The sequence below is a fragment of the Prunus dulcis genome, chromosome 8 (assembly GCF_902201215.1).
Source record: "Prunus dulcis chromosome 8, ALMONDv2, whole genome shotgun sequence".
NCBI classification, from domain to species: Eukaryota; Viridiplantae; Streptophyta; class Magnoliopsida; order Rosales; family Rosaceae; genus Prunus; species Prunus dulcis.
The window spans coordinates 12496804-12516538 of record NC_047657.1 but is presented as its reverse complement, the minus strand read 5'-3'; the positions used below and the strand labels follow the sequence as shown (position 1 = coordinate 12516538).

Genomic DNA, 19735 nt, shown 5'->3' with positions numbered 1-19735 from the left:
AAATTTTAGATTCATTCTTAATTAGGATTAGTTTTAATTGAGGTTACTGATCTTAACTTTTGGCTAAACCCACTATGTGTTTTTGGGTTTAAAATAAATTTTTTTTTTTAATAGTGACATTGTAACAAGGGTGGTATTTTAAGCCAAAGTGACCTTTTACAGGATTTTTAAAAAAAAGGTCAATTGACTTTTGGTTCTTCATTTTGGCTATTGCTCCTCCTCATTTCTTGAAATTCCCTTCACCCGTCCCCCATTCATATTCTATGAAAACTATTTGTTGCTGTTAAAATATGAATACTAAAAATGTTTTGCACTTAAACTATATATATCAGTCCTGATCTCTTGGACCCCTGTAGTCCAAGAGATTTATGGTCACTCACTGTTGGATGTAAATTCAACGGTTCACTTATTTATGACTTGAATCGGGTAATAATCATTTATGTCATATTGCATTTATATATCATTTTGAACCATTGGATTAATATCCAACGGTGGGTGACCACAATCTCTTGGACTCCTGTGGTTCAAGAGATCGGGACTGCTATATATATATATATATTACTTTTTCTATTGAAGAATTCTTCAAATAATTTTATTTGAGGGATTCCTTTTAGGGTCCGCTATAAATATTTTTTCAACGATCCAAACTATATATATATTTTTAAAAGTCTACATTTACAGATCATCCTTGCAAAAAAATTAGATAAATTGGAAACAGTTTCGACATCCAATTGTGTCATACAAAATCAATGAACACAATGCTTCAAGAAAGTACTAAAATTTCAATAATTCAATTGACTGGTCAAATGATATCTGATTCAATTATAAAGATGATATTTGAATGAATATCTACAAAATAGACGGTTTGAATTAGTAAAATATAATACTGAGTGGGCCCTACAAGGGTGTCTCTCAAATAATTATTTGAGAGATCATTCAATTGAAGCTCTCTATATACATGTAGAATTATGTTTTTCTAAGGGTCACCATACTTTAAGTTTGTAATTATAAGGTAAAAGACCCACCAAACTCATTTTCAAGTTCACAAGTACATACTTAAACCCCTGAAAAACTTACAATTTACACACTCCATTACACAACCCGTTATTAAATCTATTAAATGCTGATGTGTCAAACATGGGATTCCCTTTTTAATGATGTCCTATATGGGCAAAACAGTAATAATAATTCCTTGTATTTAAAAATAGTTATAAAAAAAAGTAATTAAAAACAATGTTGCCGCCCAAAGAATCGCCCAACCATCTCCTTCTCCCTTAGTCCTCTCCTCCTAGCCTTGGCCACCTCCCATCTCTCTGTCTCCGTCTCTCTCTATCTCCATGTGGGGTCGGCAACACAACATGGAGCCAATAGGTCTGGACCCCTTCATTATGATGGTGAGGTCGACAATTTGAGGATGAGATCTGCGCGTCCTCAGATACATAATGGCATATTCAGAATCTGGGTTTGCAGCGTCACTCAGATTTCAAGGTCGGCGACGACCCAACCACCTGGGTTTCGCATATCGAAGGTTCGCAACAACGTCAGCATCTGTGTGGTGGGAAATCGATCTGCAAGGGTGGCACCAGTTTTTTCGCAAAGGATGATGGGATAATGATAGTACTGTAGACAATGAATTTTTATTCTCGGAAGATTAAGGATTATCAGATCAATTTTTTCCTTAAAAAATTCAATCTGTTGATTTTTATTCCACGATTCTTTAAATTTGATTCGTGGGGAGATGAAACTATTATGGATATTTGCTATGTGAATGGAGTTGTATTTGGCAGATGAAATGGTGATGGGTTGTTGGGACTTGAGTGATGATTGTAATCTGCAATATTGTGTGTCCCTCTGCCATCAAGATGCTCAGCTATTAGGTTCCACTTTTGAGGACCATATTGGGCCACAAGTTCTTTCAGCTTTGAATCTTCAACATGTCTCCAATGGCCTCTGACACAACTCTTTGTATGCCCACTAGTACTAGTTCTCCCAGCTGCAGCAAGGTTCCTACCTTCATCAGAGCTCTGGGGTTGGCTGGGTGGGGAAGAGAGAGGGTGAGAGTTTATTTGATTTTTTTTAAAAAAAATTTGTTTCACTATTGCATTTAAAAGAATGAAATAGTGAGCAATTATAGCAGCTACGAATAAGAAAAAGATCATTTGAATTACTCTTTGGCACCCTACCACCCACATCCAAATAGTTAAAAAAAAAATTCTTCTGGGTGCTTTTCTTCAAAATTTACTGAAATTTGCAGCTTTCCAAGCAAACTCACCATGTCACTATCCAGTAGTCTCCCAATGCCCCTCAGCTAATGAGAAAATTTACTCTGCTTCTCCAGAACCAAGTGAAGTCATTACATTTGTTGCTCAGTGTTGTCAGGCCTACGGTATGGCATGTATATGTGGTCCTTTGCAGCATTCTTCCTGCGCCTTTTCTCGATGAAGGCTTCAAGCTTGCCAGATCCCTGATCATTTAAAAAAAAATTACGTAAGTTGCCAAAGCCATGATGACTAAGTACTAGTCCCAACAAGGTATTTTGAACATCATTACGAAACGAAAATCTGTACCTTGAGTTGTTTATACTTTTCTATAAGTCGTTTCTTTCGGATCTCAGCTGCAAATAATTAAAAATGTTTAAAAAGTACAATTGGGATTCGAATAATCAGATGATAAGATCTTGGGGTTCTCTTGTCAAGGAATCTAGAATTCCTCGTATAATGAATCTAAAATATTTTGCTTTTTCTTGCATCTGCCAAGTACTATCCGGAAATATAGGCTATTGAAACAAAACACACATGCACATGCACACAGAGATGGAGAGAGAGCAAGAAAGTATTACATTTCTTAAGAAAAAAGGGTTGTTTCCCTTGCTTTGCTGCTTTTCTCTCTTTTTGCTTGTGCTTGGCCAGTATTGCAGCTTCGGTGCGCTTGGCTGACTCAGATTTGAGCTGTTTATCCTGAAAAGACACAACAATGAAGAAAACTGAATAGTGACAGAGCCAGTTTCTCTAATTTTTCTTTCAAGCAAAATAGAGAGTTAAAAGGAATATATAGCAAGGACAGATAAATGAGGGAATCTATCAAATATATATTTTTGAAGGCAAGCACTTACGATCCAAGATATGCGTTTCTTCAGTTCTTCAATGACTTCTGGGTCCTTGGATTTCTTTACTTGCTTCTGCAGTTCCTGTCATATGCAACACAAAAATCAGAGAAAAATATTAAACATGTAGAGATGAAACTGAAGACATATAACATATTTAAGAAATTTTACCTCTCTCTCGGCAGGAAGCTCGTTTGCAAATAGAAAGTCATATCTCTTCCTAAACCTGTTGAATGCAGGTTATCCTTTTCATTTTCGAAGTAGCATAAATTTTATTGAATCCAAAATAACTGCAACTCATTTTTGGCTTGGTACTTCGGATAATCCAGAAGTAGCAACTCATCTTTCATAAAAAGAGAGAAGCCCAAATAAAGTAATCTATACACACACCACAATTTGGGGAGGGGGGCGGGAGGGAGGGGGAGAGAGAGAGAGAGAGAGAGAGAGAGAGAGAGAGAGAGAAGCCTACCCGTCAACATCCAGTGTTCCACATAAAGATTCAAAACGTGGGTCACGTACCACCTGAACATAGCAAGAAATAATTTCAACCGAAGTACACTGATTGAATTGTTCAAGCTTTACACTAAACGAAGTACATGTAAGCCTTCTGCTTTACTCCAATACTCCATTAGTTGTCTTAATAAGATGATTGCCTAGGTATGGAAATACCTGGCTCTAATCATAGATTGACTACTCACAACTTTGCTCATCCACTTTCTCGCTTTAACATTACTTTGATACAAAAAGAACTTCTCTAGGAGAAATGAATTCTAAGAATAAAATCCACATCAAATACTAAAAACCATAATCCCCCTATGTCATGCTTAATAACACACCAGGTTTTGATTCCAAGTAGGTCATAGAAAAAACATAAAAACACAAAACAAGAAACAAGCTACAGTTATTTATCGTCAATTTTTGTCATAGTAAACTATTTAAGTTATCAATATTTTCTCATGAAAACCTTTGGAACCCAATAGGAACACAATAGGCGTACCGCAAATTGAATCTTAATTAAGTCATAAAATCACAATGCAGAACATCTTTATATCAAAAGCTCACCTTTTTCGAACCTTGAATGATCTCTCGAAATCTTGTAACAGGCTTCTTGCAACCAACCTCCATTGGCCTTCAAAAGCAAACATACACACACATATTCAGCTCTTCAATTGCATTATGAAAAACCCAACAAAAACCAAAGGGAAACAATCTAATGTATGCTCAAATTACCGGTTCTTGTTTGCCCGGCCACCCTTCTTCTCTTCTTTGGGCTTTGGGTGCACTAAATGTGACCCGTTTGAGCGTGCCTTTTGCAGTTCTCCAAATGTCACATCTGCGAGCTCCTGCTCTATCTCCTTCTCCTATTTTAAATATAAAAAATAATGAAAATCAAATGCAAAAATTGATTCTTCTTCACAACAATAAGAATTATAATAGCAATAAAAACAAAATTTACTTTTGATTACTTACATCTTCGGATGAAGACGAAGATTCGGATTCTTCGAACTTTATTTTGCTTGATGTGGAGATTGTGCCTCGAGGTTTCTTCATTTTAATTATCTGAGTTAAATAGGATTGAGTTTGCCCTATAAATTGAAATCCAAGTTGATTAATTTCAAGAAAGACATAATACAGAACACAATTAAAACCAAAAACATTCAAAATCATACAAACTACAACAGATGAGAATATTAGGGCATAAAATTGATATTTCGACAATTCCAACTTCACAAATTAACCACACAACAGCTTATCAAAGAATATAAACAAATTAACCCCAATATTATCCATACCTATTATCTAATTAACAACGCAGCAGCTTATTGAAAGAATAAGAAGAAAACCTTAAGCTGCGTAAGAAACCCACCCAACCAAATGAATCTGAGATGGCGATGGCGATAGGTGCGACGGCGATGGCGATAGGTGCGACGGCGATGGCGACGGGTGCTACGGCGATTGCTGGTGGGTTCTCTCTCTTCCTTCTTCCTCCTCCTTTTTTGGTTGCCGTCTGAATCGCTCGCCCAAAAGACGTAGCTAGCATCTCGACACAGGCAGGGTCATTATTAATTTTTTGAGATATTCAGTGATATACCCATTTCTAGCACTAATATTATAAATAAACCCTACACAATTGAATTCCTATAAACAAACCCAAAAAAACTCAAAAAATGATAGCTAGCCTTATTGAATTTAATATTGATTATTAAATTACTTTGATGCCCTATTGAGTGCTTTGGGTATTTTTATGAGATTTTGGGGTTGGGCTTTTTTTAAGAAATTGATGGCAGTTTTGTAATTTATAAGAAGTTAAAAGCTTTTTTGTTATGTTGTAAATAGGCTTTGGGTGTGTTTCTAAAGTCCATTTTATATAGGGTATTTTTATAATTTGGGCCCCCATATTGGGTATAATAGTGAATCTCCCTAATTTTTTTGGCACAGTTGTTCTCCTTTGAAGTTTTAAGTTTACATTTTAAACCCAAATATTCAATAACTTTCAAAATCACCCCTAAATTTTAAAAATGTTTTCGCTTTTACCCCTTTGATGTATCGGATACGAGCATACCCTCAAAAACTTCCGTATCGGTGCAACAGAGCTCACACAATATTTGATTCACAGGATGGATGATTATATCAAAATGTATTTGTTATCAAAATGCATTTAATTTGGTTACATGTATTAATTGGTTTTTTTTTAAAGACTTTTCTTATTGAGAGGGGTCATGTCATAGCATACTAAGGACTTCCATGAGAATTGAAGTGAAACAACGAAAACATATTGTCTTACATCTTGAACCCAGGACTTCCAACAAATTGGATGGAAACAAGAATTTTATTTATATTTATATTTATTGTAAATTACTATACACCTTCAATTAATACAATTTATTTTGTATTAAAATAAATAAATACAATTTATTTGGTGTTAAAAAAATAAATTAATACAATTTATTTTCCTGTAATTGTACTGGACGAATTTGTTCTACTTAGGGATTCTATTGATGGGTTCTCTACAGAAGGTGCCATCCAATGCAAGGACTCCATCAACTCAGACTGTATCCCCTCTACTGCAGAATTCATGACTATGTTGAGATGCTTGAGATTTGGTAATGGTGAAGGGAAGGCCTCTCTAAAATCTTCTGGAAACATGACACCCTACACAATTAAACACCAAAAAATATATTAATAAAAAAATTAAATAAATGTATAGATTTATTGCTAAAATGAAATTTTTGGACGTGTGTATAAATACCTCAGCATCATGAATGTATAGTTTCAATTTTTTGGAGCATTCAAAGTGTTCAAGATAGTCTCTCAAAGTAGAAAAATGATTCAATGGCAAGCTGAAGGTGGGTCCTCTGATGTGATCCAAAAGTATGAGTGTTGCATCCGACAAAAATTTCAATGGAGCCATGGAAACGTTAGCCATCAAATATCCACTAAAATCAAAAGAATGTAAATTTGGAGTGTTAATTGTTGCCTCGACACTGTTTTGGCACAATGCATATAATATAAGGTGTTGAAGATGCTGGCTGAAAATGTTAATGCATTTCATGTTGGTGCAATCAAACAATGCCATGCTCTCAAGCAATTCAAAGTCCGAATCAAATTTAAAGGACTCGAGATTCTTGGCTTCAACTTCAATGTGGCGAGAATAGCAATCAAAAATTTCGAAGGATTTGAGACTCGAACTTGAAATTTTGAGTTTCCATGTCCAGGAGCCGAGGTCACATAAATTTAAGGACAAATGCTCGATCCAAGGGCAGGCTGAAATTAGGTTGGAAAGTGCCATGCCCTCGAAGTCAACCATTTTGTAGGACATGGATTTTAGAGATGGTAAGCTTATAGGCTGATCAGCATTGTCCTCTATTCTCACATCCTCCAAACTGAGAGTGGTTAAAAGCTTTGCATCAAAAAGGGTTTGGGGCAAGCAGTAGGGTTTGACGGTCGGTACGTTTCGAAGGCTTATATCTAACTCTTTCACGCTTCTCTCAACTGCAGATCTCAACCATGCATCTAGGACTTTCGCATCTCCCTGGTACCTCATTCGGAGCCTGAAATTTCCGTCATGATTGTATGGATCGCCCTCCTTGAAACCGAACACAGGGATCGAGGACCATGCCTCTGCCCATTGCTTGGAAACAAAGCTAGCCTGGGCTGCAAGTTTTGTGGGAAGGAGTTGGAGGATATGGTAGATAATGAGGCCGGGTAAGTAATTATAAGGTCTTGTTGAGGCCATGGCTTTTGTCTCCACAAATTTTTTTTTCCGCAGCCTTGTGTTTGTGTTTGGCTTGTTGCGGCTGCGTGTTTCTCCCTTGTAAGCCATTGTGAATGAATGACGATATTGGAGAGAAGAGATAGAGGAGGTCTTATTTATAAGGCTAGAATCCTTGTAGGAGTAGGAAATCCTTTTTTTTTTTTTTTTTTGAAAAATAATATCGTAATAGGAGTCAGAAATTTTTACTAAATTTGAACTCAAATAATATCTTATAGGATTTACTTCCAAGTTTCCGTTTTATTAATTTATTATACAAAGAACTCTTTCACGACACGTCTGCCTATTTGAAAAGGTCAATGCTTAAACCTCGTACAAAGTTGTTGACAAAACATACCCAAGTCAAACATAAATATCCATTTTTATTTAATTATCCATTTACTACTCCTCGAAATATCAGCAGAATCCCAAGATATTCTCTACAAATTTCCGGAAATTTTTTTATCGAAAAAGGTAAGTTGGCCCTTTCTTCCTTGGCCAATCAATCATTACCTTCTGCGCTTCTTCCTCTTCGCCACTTTCTTCCTTACTTTGGTTTCTTTCTCTCTCCTATTGGTTCTTCCTCTTCTCCATTTTCTTCCTTTCTCTGCTCTCTTCTCTCTCTGATTGCGTAATGTTAACACACACCTTCTCTCTCTCTCTTTGATAAGTCAACAATTTTTATTAATATATGTTCTTCTGTTCTTCTGTTTGGTTTTTTATTACTCAAAGACTTCTAGTTGGAGCTTAGTCTCCTACCCTTCTACCATTACAAACACAACAGCTTTTTCTTATAGTCATCAGAACATTCAAAACTCATGCTCAATCTACCATGGCTATCAAGAGAAAAACTGCCATAGAAAACACAAATTCAAGTAAAAAGCTCCAAACCCTAGAGTACTATGAATCAAGGGAAGATGATCACGATCGTGACCGAGAAGACGTCACAATACCTAGCTTTCCTGGCCTTGTTATCGATCAAATCCTCCAACACCTTCCCACTACACTTGCCGTAAGCGTGAGCATATTTTCTAAGCAATGGAAAGGTGTATGGTCTTCGGTCCCCGTATTAGATTTTGACGAGGGCGAGCCCTATGATAACGACGAAAAGCTCGAAAATCTTCGACGGAAGAAGTTCATTAAATTCTTAAGAGGGTGTTTGAAATTTCGAGAGAAAGACAAGTGCTTGGATAAGTTCAGGCTTCGCATGAGATACCGTGGGAAAAGTAGAAACATAGAAAAGTGGTTGGGCTTTGCAATTGAGAGAAGCGTCAAAGTGTTAGAGATCAGTCTTCCAAGAAAACCTAAATTCAAATACTATTGCCTATCCAAGACCATTCTTAATGCAAAATCTATAACAACCTTAAATTTGGAGAGTTTGAGAATAACTGATGATAGCACATCTCATCCCATAAGCCTTCCATCTGTGAAAACTTTGTCACTCAAAACTGTGCACTTTGGTCGCCGGGCCTTCTCCAATTTAATTTCACGGTGCCCTTCTATCGAGTGCTTGACACTAATTTCGTGTAATTTTGCCATCTTGAATGGAACAGTTAAAGTTTCGTTTTGCAGTCTTGAATCCTTTTGATAGTGCAATTTGGCTCAGTTTTGGTGGTTGTCTATAGTAGACATTTGGTTAGTTTTGCTAAATTCTGGTCTCTGATGGTGAAGTATTTATTTCCTATGCTCTTGGCGTCTTTCGTTTTCGGACGCATTGTAATCTCTTAATTTATCCTTGTTATATACCCTTTTCAAAAAGAAAAAGCCTAATCACTCTTTGGAAGACTGGTTTCATATAAGATGAAACGAAATTGGAGGTTTTATCACTCTTTGTTTTCCTTTTCTTTTTCTTTTCACACAGGGTGTCTTGTGACTGCAATTTGTGTGACAGAAAATATAATGCTATGAATGTTCTCGTGCCATACATCAAAAGCACACTTTTATATTCGGCAAATTGAACGTTCTTTGATGCATATGTCTGTGTTTTTGAATCAATATTGGGACCTAAATCTGGACACAACTTCTACACAACCACAAGTCTAGTCTCTTTCTTTTTTGTCGTTGGAATAGATACTTTATTAAAAAATAATAAGCACTATAAAAATTACAGAAGATGGCACAACTCGGAATTTATCTGTTTACGCCTTAATTGTGTTTGGTTGAACTCGTTAAAAAGAAAAAGTATGGGGGTTAATTTAAGTTTGTTTCTATTATGGCTATGAAAAGAAAAACACACACGTCTAAAACCAAATAATAAGAAGATAAAAAAAGAAGCTGAAAATTCCATGGCCATGTAGTACATTAGTAATTAGTTCCTAGTGATTCTAGAATTGTTATAATTGTTACCTTAGAAGGATTCCTAGTAATTAGTAATTAGTTGATTTCTTACCTTAGAAGGATTTCCTATTGATTCTAGAGTTGTTATAATTAATTAATTCCCTGATTGATGAGAGGCTATATATGATCACCCATGTACATAAAGCCATAAGAAACTTAGGTTAACAATCCCTACAAGAAATCGATTATGACCACCAGAAAAATCCCAAATCACCCAAACACAAACAAGAATAATCTGAAGGGAAAGCAAAACTCCATGGCCACCGCCGCAATACCTCACTTACCTGTCCTTGTAATCCACCACGTCCTCCAATTCCTTCCCACAAAACATGCCATCCGCATGAGCTCTCTTTGCAAGCAATGGGCAGGGCTGTGGTCTTCAGTCCCAGTACTAGATTTCGAAGAGGAGGAGGACAAGCCACATGCAGAGTTCATCAATTTTGTGGACAGGTGTTTGGAAATTCAAGAGAAATACGAGCACTTAGACAAATTCCGGCTTCACATGAAGTTCTGTTTATTTGAAGACAGATACAAATTCAACAAGTGGTTGGGTTTTGCAGTTGAAAGAAGAGTCAAAGAGTTAGATATCAGCTTCAGCCGTATACACCGGTCCCTTGGCTTTGCGTTACTCTCGCCCCTTCATAATGCAAAGTCTATAACTAGTTTGAATTTGGAGAATGCGACCATAGCGAACAGGGGTGAACCTATAAGCCTGCCCTCATTGAAAACTCTGTCCCTAACAACAGTGAGACTCCAAGTCTCGTCTGTGATCTCCTCATTGATTTCAGGCTGCCCTTGCATTCAGTATTTGTCCTTAACTTCAACTTCTTCCTTCAATTATTATGTAATATCCATGCAGACCCTTCTTGATGCAAAGTATTTAACCTCCTTGAATCTAGAGTTCGTCCTAATAACGGATGACAGTAATAATGATCCTCCTATAGGCCGCCTTCCCTGTTTGAAAACAGTGTCCCTCACAAGTGTGAACATGCATTACGGGACTTTCGCCCAATTAATTTCAAGTAGCCCTTCCCTTGAGCATTTGTCAGTATCCGTATTTTTCCCTCATTATAATATTTCACCTCATATTCTACCTTCCTCCAGTCTCAAATCCTTCGAAGTTGGAATTTTCAATTCAGACGTGGTTCAAGTCAGTGGAGCTGAGACTCTTGAATCTTGTACCTTGGTTTTAGAATCTCCAAGGCAGATTAAGTGTATACGGTTGGATGGTTGCAAAAACTTGAAACATTTGAGCATTCGTGCTCCGCCGCTCCCAAACTTTACACTACAACTGCATGGTTGCAAACATCTTGTGAATGTCTCACTTGATATTCCAAAGTTGTATTTTACTAGAATCAGCTCCAATGTTGAATGGAGAAATTTTTATTCACTGGCATATTATCTTGGAAAATTTCAAAGTTTCGAGAATATATCACTATATGTTGATGATGCTGAGGTGAGTCTACAATATCCATTGCATGCTTATATGCTTTGATAGATTTTGCTTTTGTAATTTTGTGTATTCTATTCCAACTTGTGCTGCAATTAATTCTTCCACACTGATCATGATTTCCCTTTTGAATCTTGTTTGTGCATGCTGTAGGCTCTTATCTTCCCAAAAAATATGAGAAAGTTCTATGATCCACCATTACGTACTGTCAACACTCTTACAGTATTCATCAGTTCTCCAAGAGGTGCAAAAGATTCTAAGTTGAGGCACTCTTTGTTTTGGTTGGGACCTAAGTCTCTATCAATAATATACTCTGACCTCTAGTCCCAGAGCAAGTAAAGGAGGGTGAGGGTAATGGGCTTTATATATTTAACAGTATATATGTAATATGTATGAGGCTAAAGTATGATGATTGATGTAGAACAAATGGCGGAACCAATCGAAGAGGAGTTGGAGCGACATGCGAACAAAGGCAAATATGGTAAACTGCATGCATATTTAGGCTCCGAATTCAGAATTGGACCCATCACCCGTCGATTTAAAAGGAACGACATCATGAGTAAAACTCATTGTTTTTCTATGATGCATGGGCTTTTTTGGGCAACCGAGAATGTTTAGTAGCCTGAAATCCAATTTTAATGTTTTTACTGTTTTTGGAAACTTTGTTATTTTCCTATTTTAATTCCTTTGTTATTCCTAAGGTTTCTAAAAGTATTTATGCATACTTTACTTGTGGTTAGGGTTATGCTTTGTTATTCCAATTTTATCAATAAACCTTGAGGTTTCCTCGTATCTTCCTGGTGAATTCCAAATTTGATTGTTTCAAGGAATTAATGCTATACGTGATGATGTTGAGGTGAGTCTACATCCATTGATCATGATCGTTTTTCAGTTAGTATGTATTTATTCCAGCTTGTGCTGTTAATTGTTCCAATTCTGAATGTTGTAGGCTTTCATCTTCCCAAAACAATTGAGAAGGACCTGGCTTCCACCATTACCTAATGTCAAAACTCTTAACGTAATCATCAATTCTGAAAAAGGTGCAAAACATTGTGACTTGAGGCACTCTTTATTTTGGTTGGCACCATGTGCATCTCTTACATTACTTCTGAGTACAAGTACAGGAGGAAAGTTCTTTAAAGGTGCACTCTTGTATCTTGGTATACAAGAAAACTCAGCATCCCAGTTTTTCTAAGTTTAATATCATGTTGAGTTTATTTTAGTGCTCTCGAAGACACATTGCAATGTTCTTGTTTCAATGATTTTCTCATCTTTTCAAATAAGGTGAATACATTACCTTCTCTTGAATTAATTCGTGAGATTTGCGATCCCCTCGGAGGTCCTCCAAATCCACTATATTTATTTACCTATTTTTTAAATAAATAGAATGTTAATTAACATTAGTTTTCCCACTTCATGATCTAAGGTTATTGGCTAATCCCTTCAATGTATGGCCAAGTTAGTTGCTTTTGTACTTCAGTGCACGAAACAGGAAGAACTTCTAAAGTTTGTTGAAAACAAAATTAGCTATTTAACCAAAGTAGGAGAAGCATCATAATATACCATGAGCATTTTTAAAGCAGATTTTATTTGAAAGTGTTAAGAACTTTAAAAATGATCATGGTATATATGGCAGTTTTCAATATCACAAAATAGAGACTTTTGGATGGAGTTGGCATGGGGCAAAGTGGGTCATCAAACCTCGGTCAAGGAATAAAAGTGGACAATTTTGAGTTTTTTTAGGTTTTTTTTTTTTTTTTTGGGGCGGGGGATAGTCAAAATGGAATTTGACTTTATCAAAGTTTCAGGGGCATTGGCGGTGTAATTAAGCCTTACTAGGGTTTATATTGCGATAATTATGTAATTAGTAATTAGTTGATTTCTTACCTTAGAAGGATTCCCTCTAGAATTGTTGTAAATAATTCCCTGTAATTACGGTGTTAGGGTTGTAATTACGGTGTTATGATCACCCATGTATATAAAGCCATAAGAAACTTATTAGGTTAACAGAAAAATCCCCCAAATCCCCCAAACACAAACAAGAATAATCTGAAGGGAAAGCAAAACTCCATGGCCACTGCCACAATACCTCACTTACCTGTCCTTGTAAGTTGTAATCCACCACGTCCTCCAATTCCTTCCCACAAAACTTACCATCCGCATGAGCTCTCTATGCAAGCAATGGGAAGGGCTGTGGTCATCAGTCCCAGTTTTAGATTTCGACGAGGAAGACGAGCCAGACGACAGACTACAGCATGCAAAGTTTATCAATTTCTTGGACAGGTGTTTGGCGTTCCCCAAGAAATACGAGCACTTAGACAAATTCCGGCTTCGCATGACGTTGTTTTCAGTCGAAGACGAAAAGAAAGTTCTAGAGTGCTTGCGTTTTGCAGTTGAAAGAAGAGTCAAAGAGTTGGATATCAACATCAATAATACATATCACTGTGATTGGTATTGCTTATCCTGGAGGTGGAACCTTCTCAATGCAAAGCCTATAGTTATTTTGAATTTGGAGAATGTGACCATATCGGACAGCCATCAGCCTGCAAACTCTGTCCCTCAGAGATGTCAGCCTCACAGCCGCGTCTCTCTCGGCATTAATTTTAGGCTGCCCTTGCATTCACTATTTGTCGTTATTAACTTCATTCTTTTCCTTTCACTATTATAACATATCCCTGCAGACTCTTCTTGATGCAAAATCTTTAACTTACTTGAATATAGAGTGCGGGAGAATCTGGGCTGACAACAATAATGATGATCCCATAAGCCTTCCATCATTGAAAACTCTCATCCTCAGAATAGTGACTCTTGATTACTACTCTCCTCTTTCCTCATTAATTTCAGGGTGCCCTTGCATTCAGTATTTGTGGTTAACTGGATATCTACAGCCCTACAGTGAGTTATCCATTCAAACCCTTCTTGATGCAAAATCTTTAACTTCCTTAAGTCTAAAGCGCGTGGAGATACTACCAGGTGACGATAATATTAATAATGATCGTAAAGCTGTAGGCCTTCTGTCTTTGAAAACAATGGGCCTTCTGTCTTTGAAAACAATGTCCCTCGAAAGGGTGATGCTGGATGACATGACTTTCGGTCGTTTAACGTCAGGGAGCCCCTGCCTTGAGCATTTGTCAGTATCTTTAATATATCTGATCATATTCATATAGCGCGTTCCAGTATCAAATCCTTGCAAGTTACGACTATCAATTCTACGACGTTCCGAGTAAGTGGAGCTAAGAATCTTGAATCTTTTACCTTGATTTCAGAATGTTCAAGGCAGATTGAGAGTATACGGTTGGATTGTTGCAAAAACTTGAAATATTTGAACATCCGTGCTCCAGACCTGCAAGAATTTACACTTGAATTTAATGGACGCAAAGATCGTGTGAAGGCCACACTTGATATTCAGATTTTGGATTATCCTATAATCAACTTTTTGGGGGAAGACTATCGCTACATGTTGATGATGAGGTGAGTCTATATACATTGTATGCTGTGATACATTCTATGCAATTAATTCTTCCACACTGATCATGATTTCCTTTTTTTGGCTGGAACTTTCTGCATGGTGTAGGCTCTTATATTCCCAAAAAAATTGAAAAAGACCAGCCCTCCACCATTACCTACTCTCAACACTCTCACCGTATTCATCAATTCTCCCAGAGGTGCACAAGATTCTGAGTTGATCGGGCACTCTTTGCTTTGGTTGGCACCTTTTGTAGAGTCTCTGTCAATGATATATTCTGACGTTTCGTCCCGGCACAAGTACAGAAATAAAATTCTTTAAAGGTAAAAGGGTGCACTTCGTATTTTGGTAAACAAGAAAACTCAGTCGATAGCCTAGTTTTGTTGAATTTTGTATCATGGTGCAGTCTGTTGTAATGCACCCGAATACACATTGCAATGCCCTTTGGTTTTTGTTTCAATAATTTTCTCCATTTTAAATAAGGTGAATTCAAGATTAATTACTTGTTTCCAAGTGTATACAATTTAAAAGTTGCAGGTTGAGGTTTCCCTGCATCTGGAAGAATTTTTTGGTTAGTCAAGCATTGCCAGGGATAAAAAGGTGCTTTAGATCAAATCAAAATTTGTTCTGATCTAAGGCTGTATGGCCAATTTAGTTGCTTTTATACTCTTCAGTGCACGAAACAGGAAGAACTTCTGAAGTTTGCTACAAAATTCTTTTTTGTTTTTTAAGTAACAACCACAGAAATTTTCACTACTACTGAAAAATGCAGACCTTTTTTTCGGAAATGTTGACCATCTGATACGGCTTGGATACGCAATCGATATGCCTGATTATATTGGCGCCCTAATAAATTAAACGCAGCATTTTGTTAGCCCCTTTTTATTTTTTTATTTTTTTTTTATTTTTATTTTTTTGCCAAAGTTAAGAAGGGGATGAAGAAAACTCACACACAGATATCATGAGGGCTTGAACTCAGGACTAAAGCACACCAAATTAGAACAGTGTGTTTACGTACTCAGTCGGGATTTATGATAATGAGCTAATTGTTTTTTTCAAAAAAAAAAAAATCTCACATAGGCCAATATAATAGAAGATTACCCAATATACAAAAACTCTTTTATAATATATTCTTAAATATTTATATATATTATCCTGTATCCATATTCTAGTTGTTTGCTATGTCGTACGGGTATGGATACAGATACAGGTACGCTGATACAATACGATACGATGAGGTGGTGTATCAGTACTAGGGTTCAAAAAAATTTATTAAAAAGAGTGCAAGAGTGAGTGAACCGTTGAATTTACATTCAATGGTGAGTGACCACAAATCTCTTGGACCACAGGAGTCCAAGAGATTGTGGTCACCTACCGTTGGATATTAATTGAGCAGTTTGTTAGTAGTGTCAGTAGTGAATTAAGTTAGTAGGAGTCATGTCCTCGAATTTAGCATAGTCAACTTTATCAATATACAAATTACGCTTTCCAGCACCTCTTCTCACCTGTGTTTGGATTTTGAGTTTAAATCTACACTCCCCCACAAAAGAAAATCCTTTATGGCTACCGAAAGCAAAGCAGGCAGAAAAATCCCAAATCACCCAAAAACAAACAAGATTAATTTGAAAGGAAAGCAAAACTCCAAGGCCGCCACCACAATACCTCACTTACCTGTCCTTGTTATCCTCCACTTCCTCCAATTCCTTCCCACCAAACTTGCGATCTGCATAAGCTCTCTTTGCAAGCAATGGGCAGGGCTGTGGTCTTCAATCCCAGCATTAGATTTCGACAAGGACGAGCCACCACATGGCGACGAAAACCTTGCCATGATACAACTCCAACATACGAACTTCATCAATTTCTTGGACAGGTGTTTGGAGTTCCACCAGAAATGCTAGGGCTTGGACAAATTCCGGCTTCGTATGCCCTTGAGTTCAGTCGAAGACAAAGACAAGGTTGGAGAGTAGTTGTGTTTTGCAGTTGGAAGAAGAGTCAAAGAATTAGATATCAGCCTCAAATATAAATATGAGGTCAATCAATATTGCTTTTCCTCTACCTTTCTCAATGCAAAGCCATTAGTTTTTTTGAATTTGGAGAACGTGACAATAGCGAACAGCGGTCAGCCTATAAGCCTGCCCTCATTACAAACTCTGTCCATCAGAAGAGTGAGACTCACAGCCTTGTCTCTCTTCGCATTAATTTCAGGCTGCCCTTGCATTCAGTATTTGTTGTTAACTTCACCTTCTTGCTTTGAATCCTATGACTTATCCATGCAGACCCTTCTTGGTGCAAAGTCTTTAACTTCCTTGAATCTAAAGTACGTGAGAGTAAGGGACGACAATAATAATGATCCTAAAGCTCCTATAGGTCCTTGGTTTCTCTTGGCAGCTGCTAGGGAGAAGAAATAGGGAGGAGAAATAGGAAGGAAGAAGAAATAGAGAGAGGGGGGGAGGAAGAGGAGAAGAAGATGCAGCTGCTAGGGAGAAGAAATAGGGAGGAAGAAGAAAGAGAGAGAGAGGGGGAGGAAACTAATTTTACCAAGAAGTTATAGTGTAAAAGGCCTATATATCTGAGAACGCAACATCTTATCCATAATTTAAGGAGTAAATAACTAATTTTTTTTAAAAACACCATATCTTACCAGGAAGTTATAGTGTAAAATGCCTATATATCTGAGAACACAACATCTTACCTGTAATTTGGGGAGTAAATAACTTATTTTTTGAAAGAGATCATTTCTTATCGGTAAGTTATAGTGTAAAAGGCCTATATATCTGAAAACGTAATATCTTTCTTGTAACTTATATAGTAAATAAATTATTTTTCTAAAAACACGATATCTTACCGGTATGTTATAGTGTAAAAGGCCTATATATCTGAGAACACAACATTTAATCGTAACTTATATAGTAAGTAACTTATTTTTCTCAAAACACCATATCTTTCCAGTAAGTTATAGTGTAAAATGCCTATATATCTGATAACACAACATCTTATCCGGATTTTATTGAGTAAATAGCCTGTTTTTCTAAAAACATCATATCTTACCTGTAAGTTAGAGTGTAAAAGGCCTATATATATGAGAACGCAACATCTTACCCATAATTTATGTTGTAAATAACTTATTTTTCTAAAAACACTATATCTTACTGGTAAGTTATAGTGTAAAAGGCCTATATATATATCTGAGAACGCAACATCTTACCCTTAATTTAGGGAGTAAATAACTTATTTTTCAAAAAATATCATATCTTACCGGTAAGTTATAGTGTAAAAGGCTTATCTATCTGAGAATGCAACATCTTACCCGTAATTTATGAAGTAAATAACTTATTTTTCTAAAAACACCATATCTTACCGTTAAGTTATCGTGTAAAGGCCTATATATCTAAAAACGCAACATCTTACCTATATTTTATTAAGTAAATAGCCTGTTTTTCTAAAAACACCATATCTTACCGGTAAGTTATAGTGTAAACGGCCTATATATCTGAGAACGCAACATCTTACCCGTAATTTATGGAGTAAATAACTTATTTTTCTAAAAACACCATATCTTACCGGTAAGTTATACTGTAAAATGCATATATATATATATATATCTGAGAACACAACATCTTATCCGTATTTTATTGTGTAAATAGCCTGTTTTTTTAAAAACACCATATCTTACCGGTAAGTTATCGTGTAAAAGGCCTATATATCTTAAAACGCAACACCTTACCCGTAATTTACGGAGTAAATAACTTATTTTTGTAAAAACACCATTTCCTACTGGCAACTTATTTTTGGTAATATTCAAAGTATTATTTTGATGAAATTTATGATTTACATAATATATATATATATATATATGAGTTTGATTTATTGAATGATGTTTTTATTAATTGAATAAGTTTGGTGTGTTTTTTATTTGTTATTTTTGTATTGTTTAATCTTAAAATAAAAATCGAAATTTTAACATTATAACCCCCATAGAATAACAATCTTGAATCCGCCACTAGAGTGGAGCTAAGAGTCATGAATCTTTTACCTTGGTTTCAGAATCTTCAATGCAGATTGAGAGTATACGGTTGGATGGTTGCAAAAACTTGAAACATGAGCATTCGTGCTCCGAACCTGCCAGACTTTAAACTACACCTTCATGGATGCGAACATCTTGTGAAGGCCACACTTCATATTCCAGAGTTGGATGTAGAAAGCTCCTCCAATGTGGAATGGGAACATTTTTCTTCTCTGACAAAATATCTTAGAAAATTTGAACCTTGCAAGAATATATCGCTATATGTTGATGATGCCAAGGTGATTTCTAAATCCATACTGCATATGCATGCTTTTTGTTAGTTTAAGAGAGAAGAGGTTTGGAAAATGATTGATGGTGATCAAGACAATAGCTTAACTTTAAAAGAAAAACTTTGTAACAAATAATTTTATTTTATTAATTGAAATAAGGAGGGTACAAGACTTTTGAGTTGGTTAGAAACAAGAGTTGGCTAATGGGAGAGTTAGACAGCTGTGGTTTGCAGCTTTCTTTCTTGAATACATAACTGGGCTGCCAGCTGTATGTATAGAGTAGCTAAGTCGGCAGCTTGCTTTGGAAAAGTCGGTTGCTCATGCGATTGACTTTTCCAAAGTCATTTTCAGCCACAATTTTTCTCCTTATTCTAGATTTCTTTAGTATAACTTGTCAACTTTCTCTCAAATTTTCTAAATTTGTCTATATTATTCAAGACCTTTCTATATTATTCTAGTACAAGTGTGCATTATTTTTTTAATACTTTGATAGATTTTGAGTTCTGTATTTTGTAAATTTTCTGTATTCTATTCCAACTTCTGCTGCAATTAATTCTTCCACACTGATCATGATTTCCGTTTTTGAATCTTGTGCATGCTGTTGTAAGCTCTTATCTTCCCAAAAAAATTGAGAAGGACCTGCCCTCCACCATTACCTACTCTCAACACTCTCACTGTTTTTATCAGTTCTCGAAGAGGTGCAAAAGATTGTGACTTGAAGCACTCTTTATTTTGGTTAGCACCTTCTGCGGAGTTTTTGTCAATGAAATACTCTGACATTTCTTCCAAGTACAAGTACAGAAAGAAAATTCTTTAAAGGTGCACTCTTGTATC

At 36.2% G+C, this 19735-nt stretch overlaps 4 protein-coding genes across 7 annotated transcripts; 2 read left to right on the top strand and 2 right to left on the bottom strand.

Moving 5' to 3' along the window:
• Window positions 1-1092: 1092 nt before the first annotated feature.
• Window positions 1093-5170, bottom strand: LOC117638828 (rRNA biogenesis protein rrp36-like). 4 transcript variants are annotated; one of them, XR_004587313.1, is made up of 12 exons: window positions 5045-5161; window positions 4971-5002; window positions 4574-4689; window positions 4334-4464; window positions 4166-4232; window positions 3573-3625; window positions 3275-3329; window positions 3113-3187; window positions 2840-2957; window positions 2568-2614; window positions 2273-2464; window positions 1093-2034 (listed from the first exon to the last, which is right to left on the bottom strand). XR_004587313.1 is itself a non-coding variant. In XM_034373976.1 (10 exons), exons 2-10 carry the CDS (start codon window positions 4652-4654, stop codon window positions 2354-2356), a joined length of 738 nt encoding a protein of 245 aa, XP_034229867.1. In that variant the 5' UTR covers window positions 4655-4689; window positions 4971-5170; the 3' UTR covers window positions 2139-2353. The 4 variants fall into 4 exon arrangements, 1 of the variants encoding a protein (XP_034229867.1); XR_004587312.1 differs by having other exon boundaries at window positions 4948-5170; XR_004587311.1 differs by having other exon boundaries at window positions 4971-5170.
• An 879-nt stretch (window positions 5171-6049) lies between these two features.
• LOC117638501 (F-box protein At5g03100-like) lies at window positions 6050-7427 on the bottom strand. Its single transcript, XM_034373618.1, has 2 exons — window positions 6354-7427; window positions 6050-6256 (listed from the first exon to the last, which is right to left on the bottom strand). The coding sequence occupies exons 1-2, from the start codon at window positions 7425-7427 to the stop codon at window positions 6050-6052; spliced, it is 1281 nt and encodes a 426-aa protein (XP_034229509.1).
• Window positions 7428-8187: 760 nt separating this feature from the next.
• Window positions 8188-8943, top strand: LOC117638500 (F-box/FBD/LRR-repeat protein At5g22700-like). The gene has a single exon (XM_034373617.1). It carries the CDS (start codon window positions 8188-8190, stop codon window positions 8941-8943), a length of 756 nt encoding a protein of 251 aa, XP_034229508.1.
• A 1005-nt stretch (window positions 8944-9948) lies between these two features.
• On the top strand, window positions 9949-11466 carry LOC117638499 (putative F-box/FBD/LRR-repeat protein At1g66290). Its single transcript, XM_034373616.1, has 2 exons — window positions 9949-11148; window positions 11296-11466. Exons 1-2 carry the CDS (start codon window positions 9949-9951, stop codon window positions 11464-11466), a joined length of 1371 nt encoding a protein of 456 aa, XP_034229507.1.
• The last annotated feature ends 8269 nt before the right edge of the window (window positions 11467-19735 follow it).

Coding starts and splice junctions, on each gene's coding strand:
- LOC117638499 (XM_034373616.1), top strand. CDS start 9,949: ATGGCCACCGCCGCAATACCTCACTTACCTGTCCTTGTAATCCACCAC. Junction 11,149..11,295: donor TATATGTTGATGATGCTGAG/GTGAGTCTACAA, acceptor TGCATGCTGTAG/GCTCTTATCTTCCCAAAAAA.
- LOC117638500 (XM_034373617.1), top strand. CDS start 8,188: ATGGCTATCAAGAGAAAAACTGCCATAGAAAACACAAATTCAAGTAAA.
- LOC117638828 (XM_034373976.1), bottom strand. CDS start 4,654: ATGAAGAAACCTCGAGGCACAATCTCCACATCAAGCAAAATAAAGTTC. Junction 2,958..3,112: donor AGAAACGCATATCTTGGATC/GTAAGTGCTTGC, acceptor GTGTCTTTTCAG/GATAAACAGCTCAAATCTGA. Junction 2,465..2,567: donor AAAAGTATAAACAACTCAAG/GTACAGATTTTC, acceptor TTAAATGATCAG/GGATCTGGCAAGCTTGAAGC.
- LOC117638501 (XM_034373618.1), bottom strand. CDS start 7,427: ATGGCTTACAAGGGAGAAACACGCAGCCGCAACAAGCCAAACACAAAC. Junction 6,257..6,353: donor TATACATTCATGATGCTGAG/GTATTTATACAC, acceptor TTAATTGTGTAG/GGTGTCATGTTTCCAGAAGA.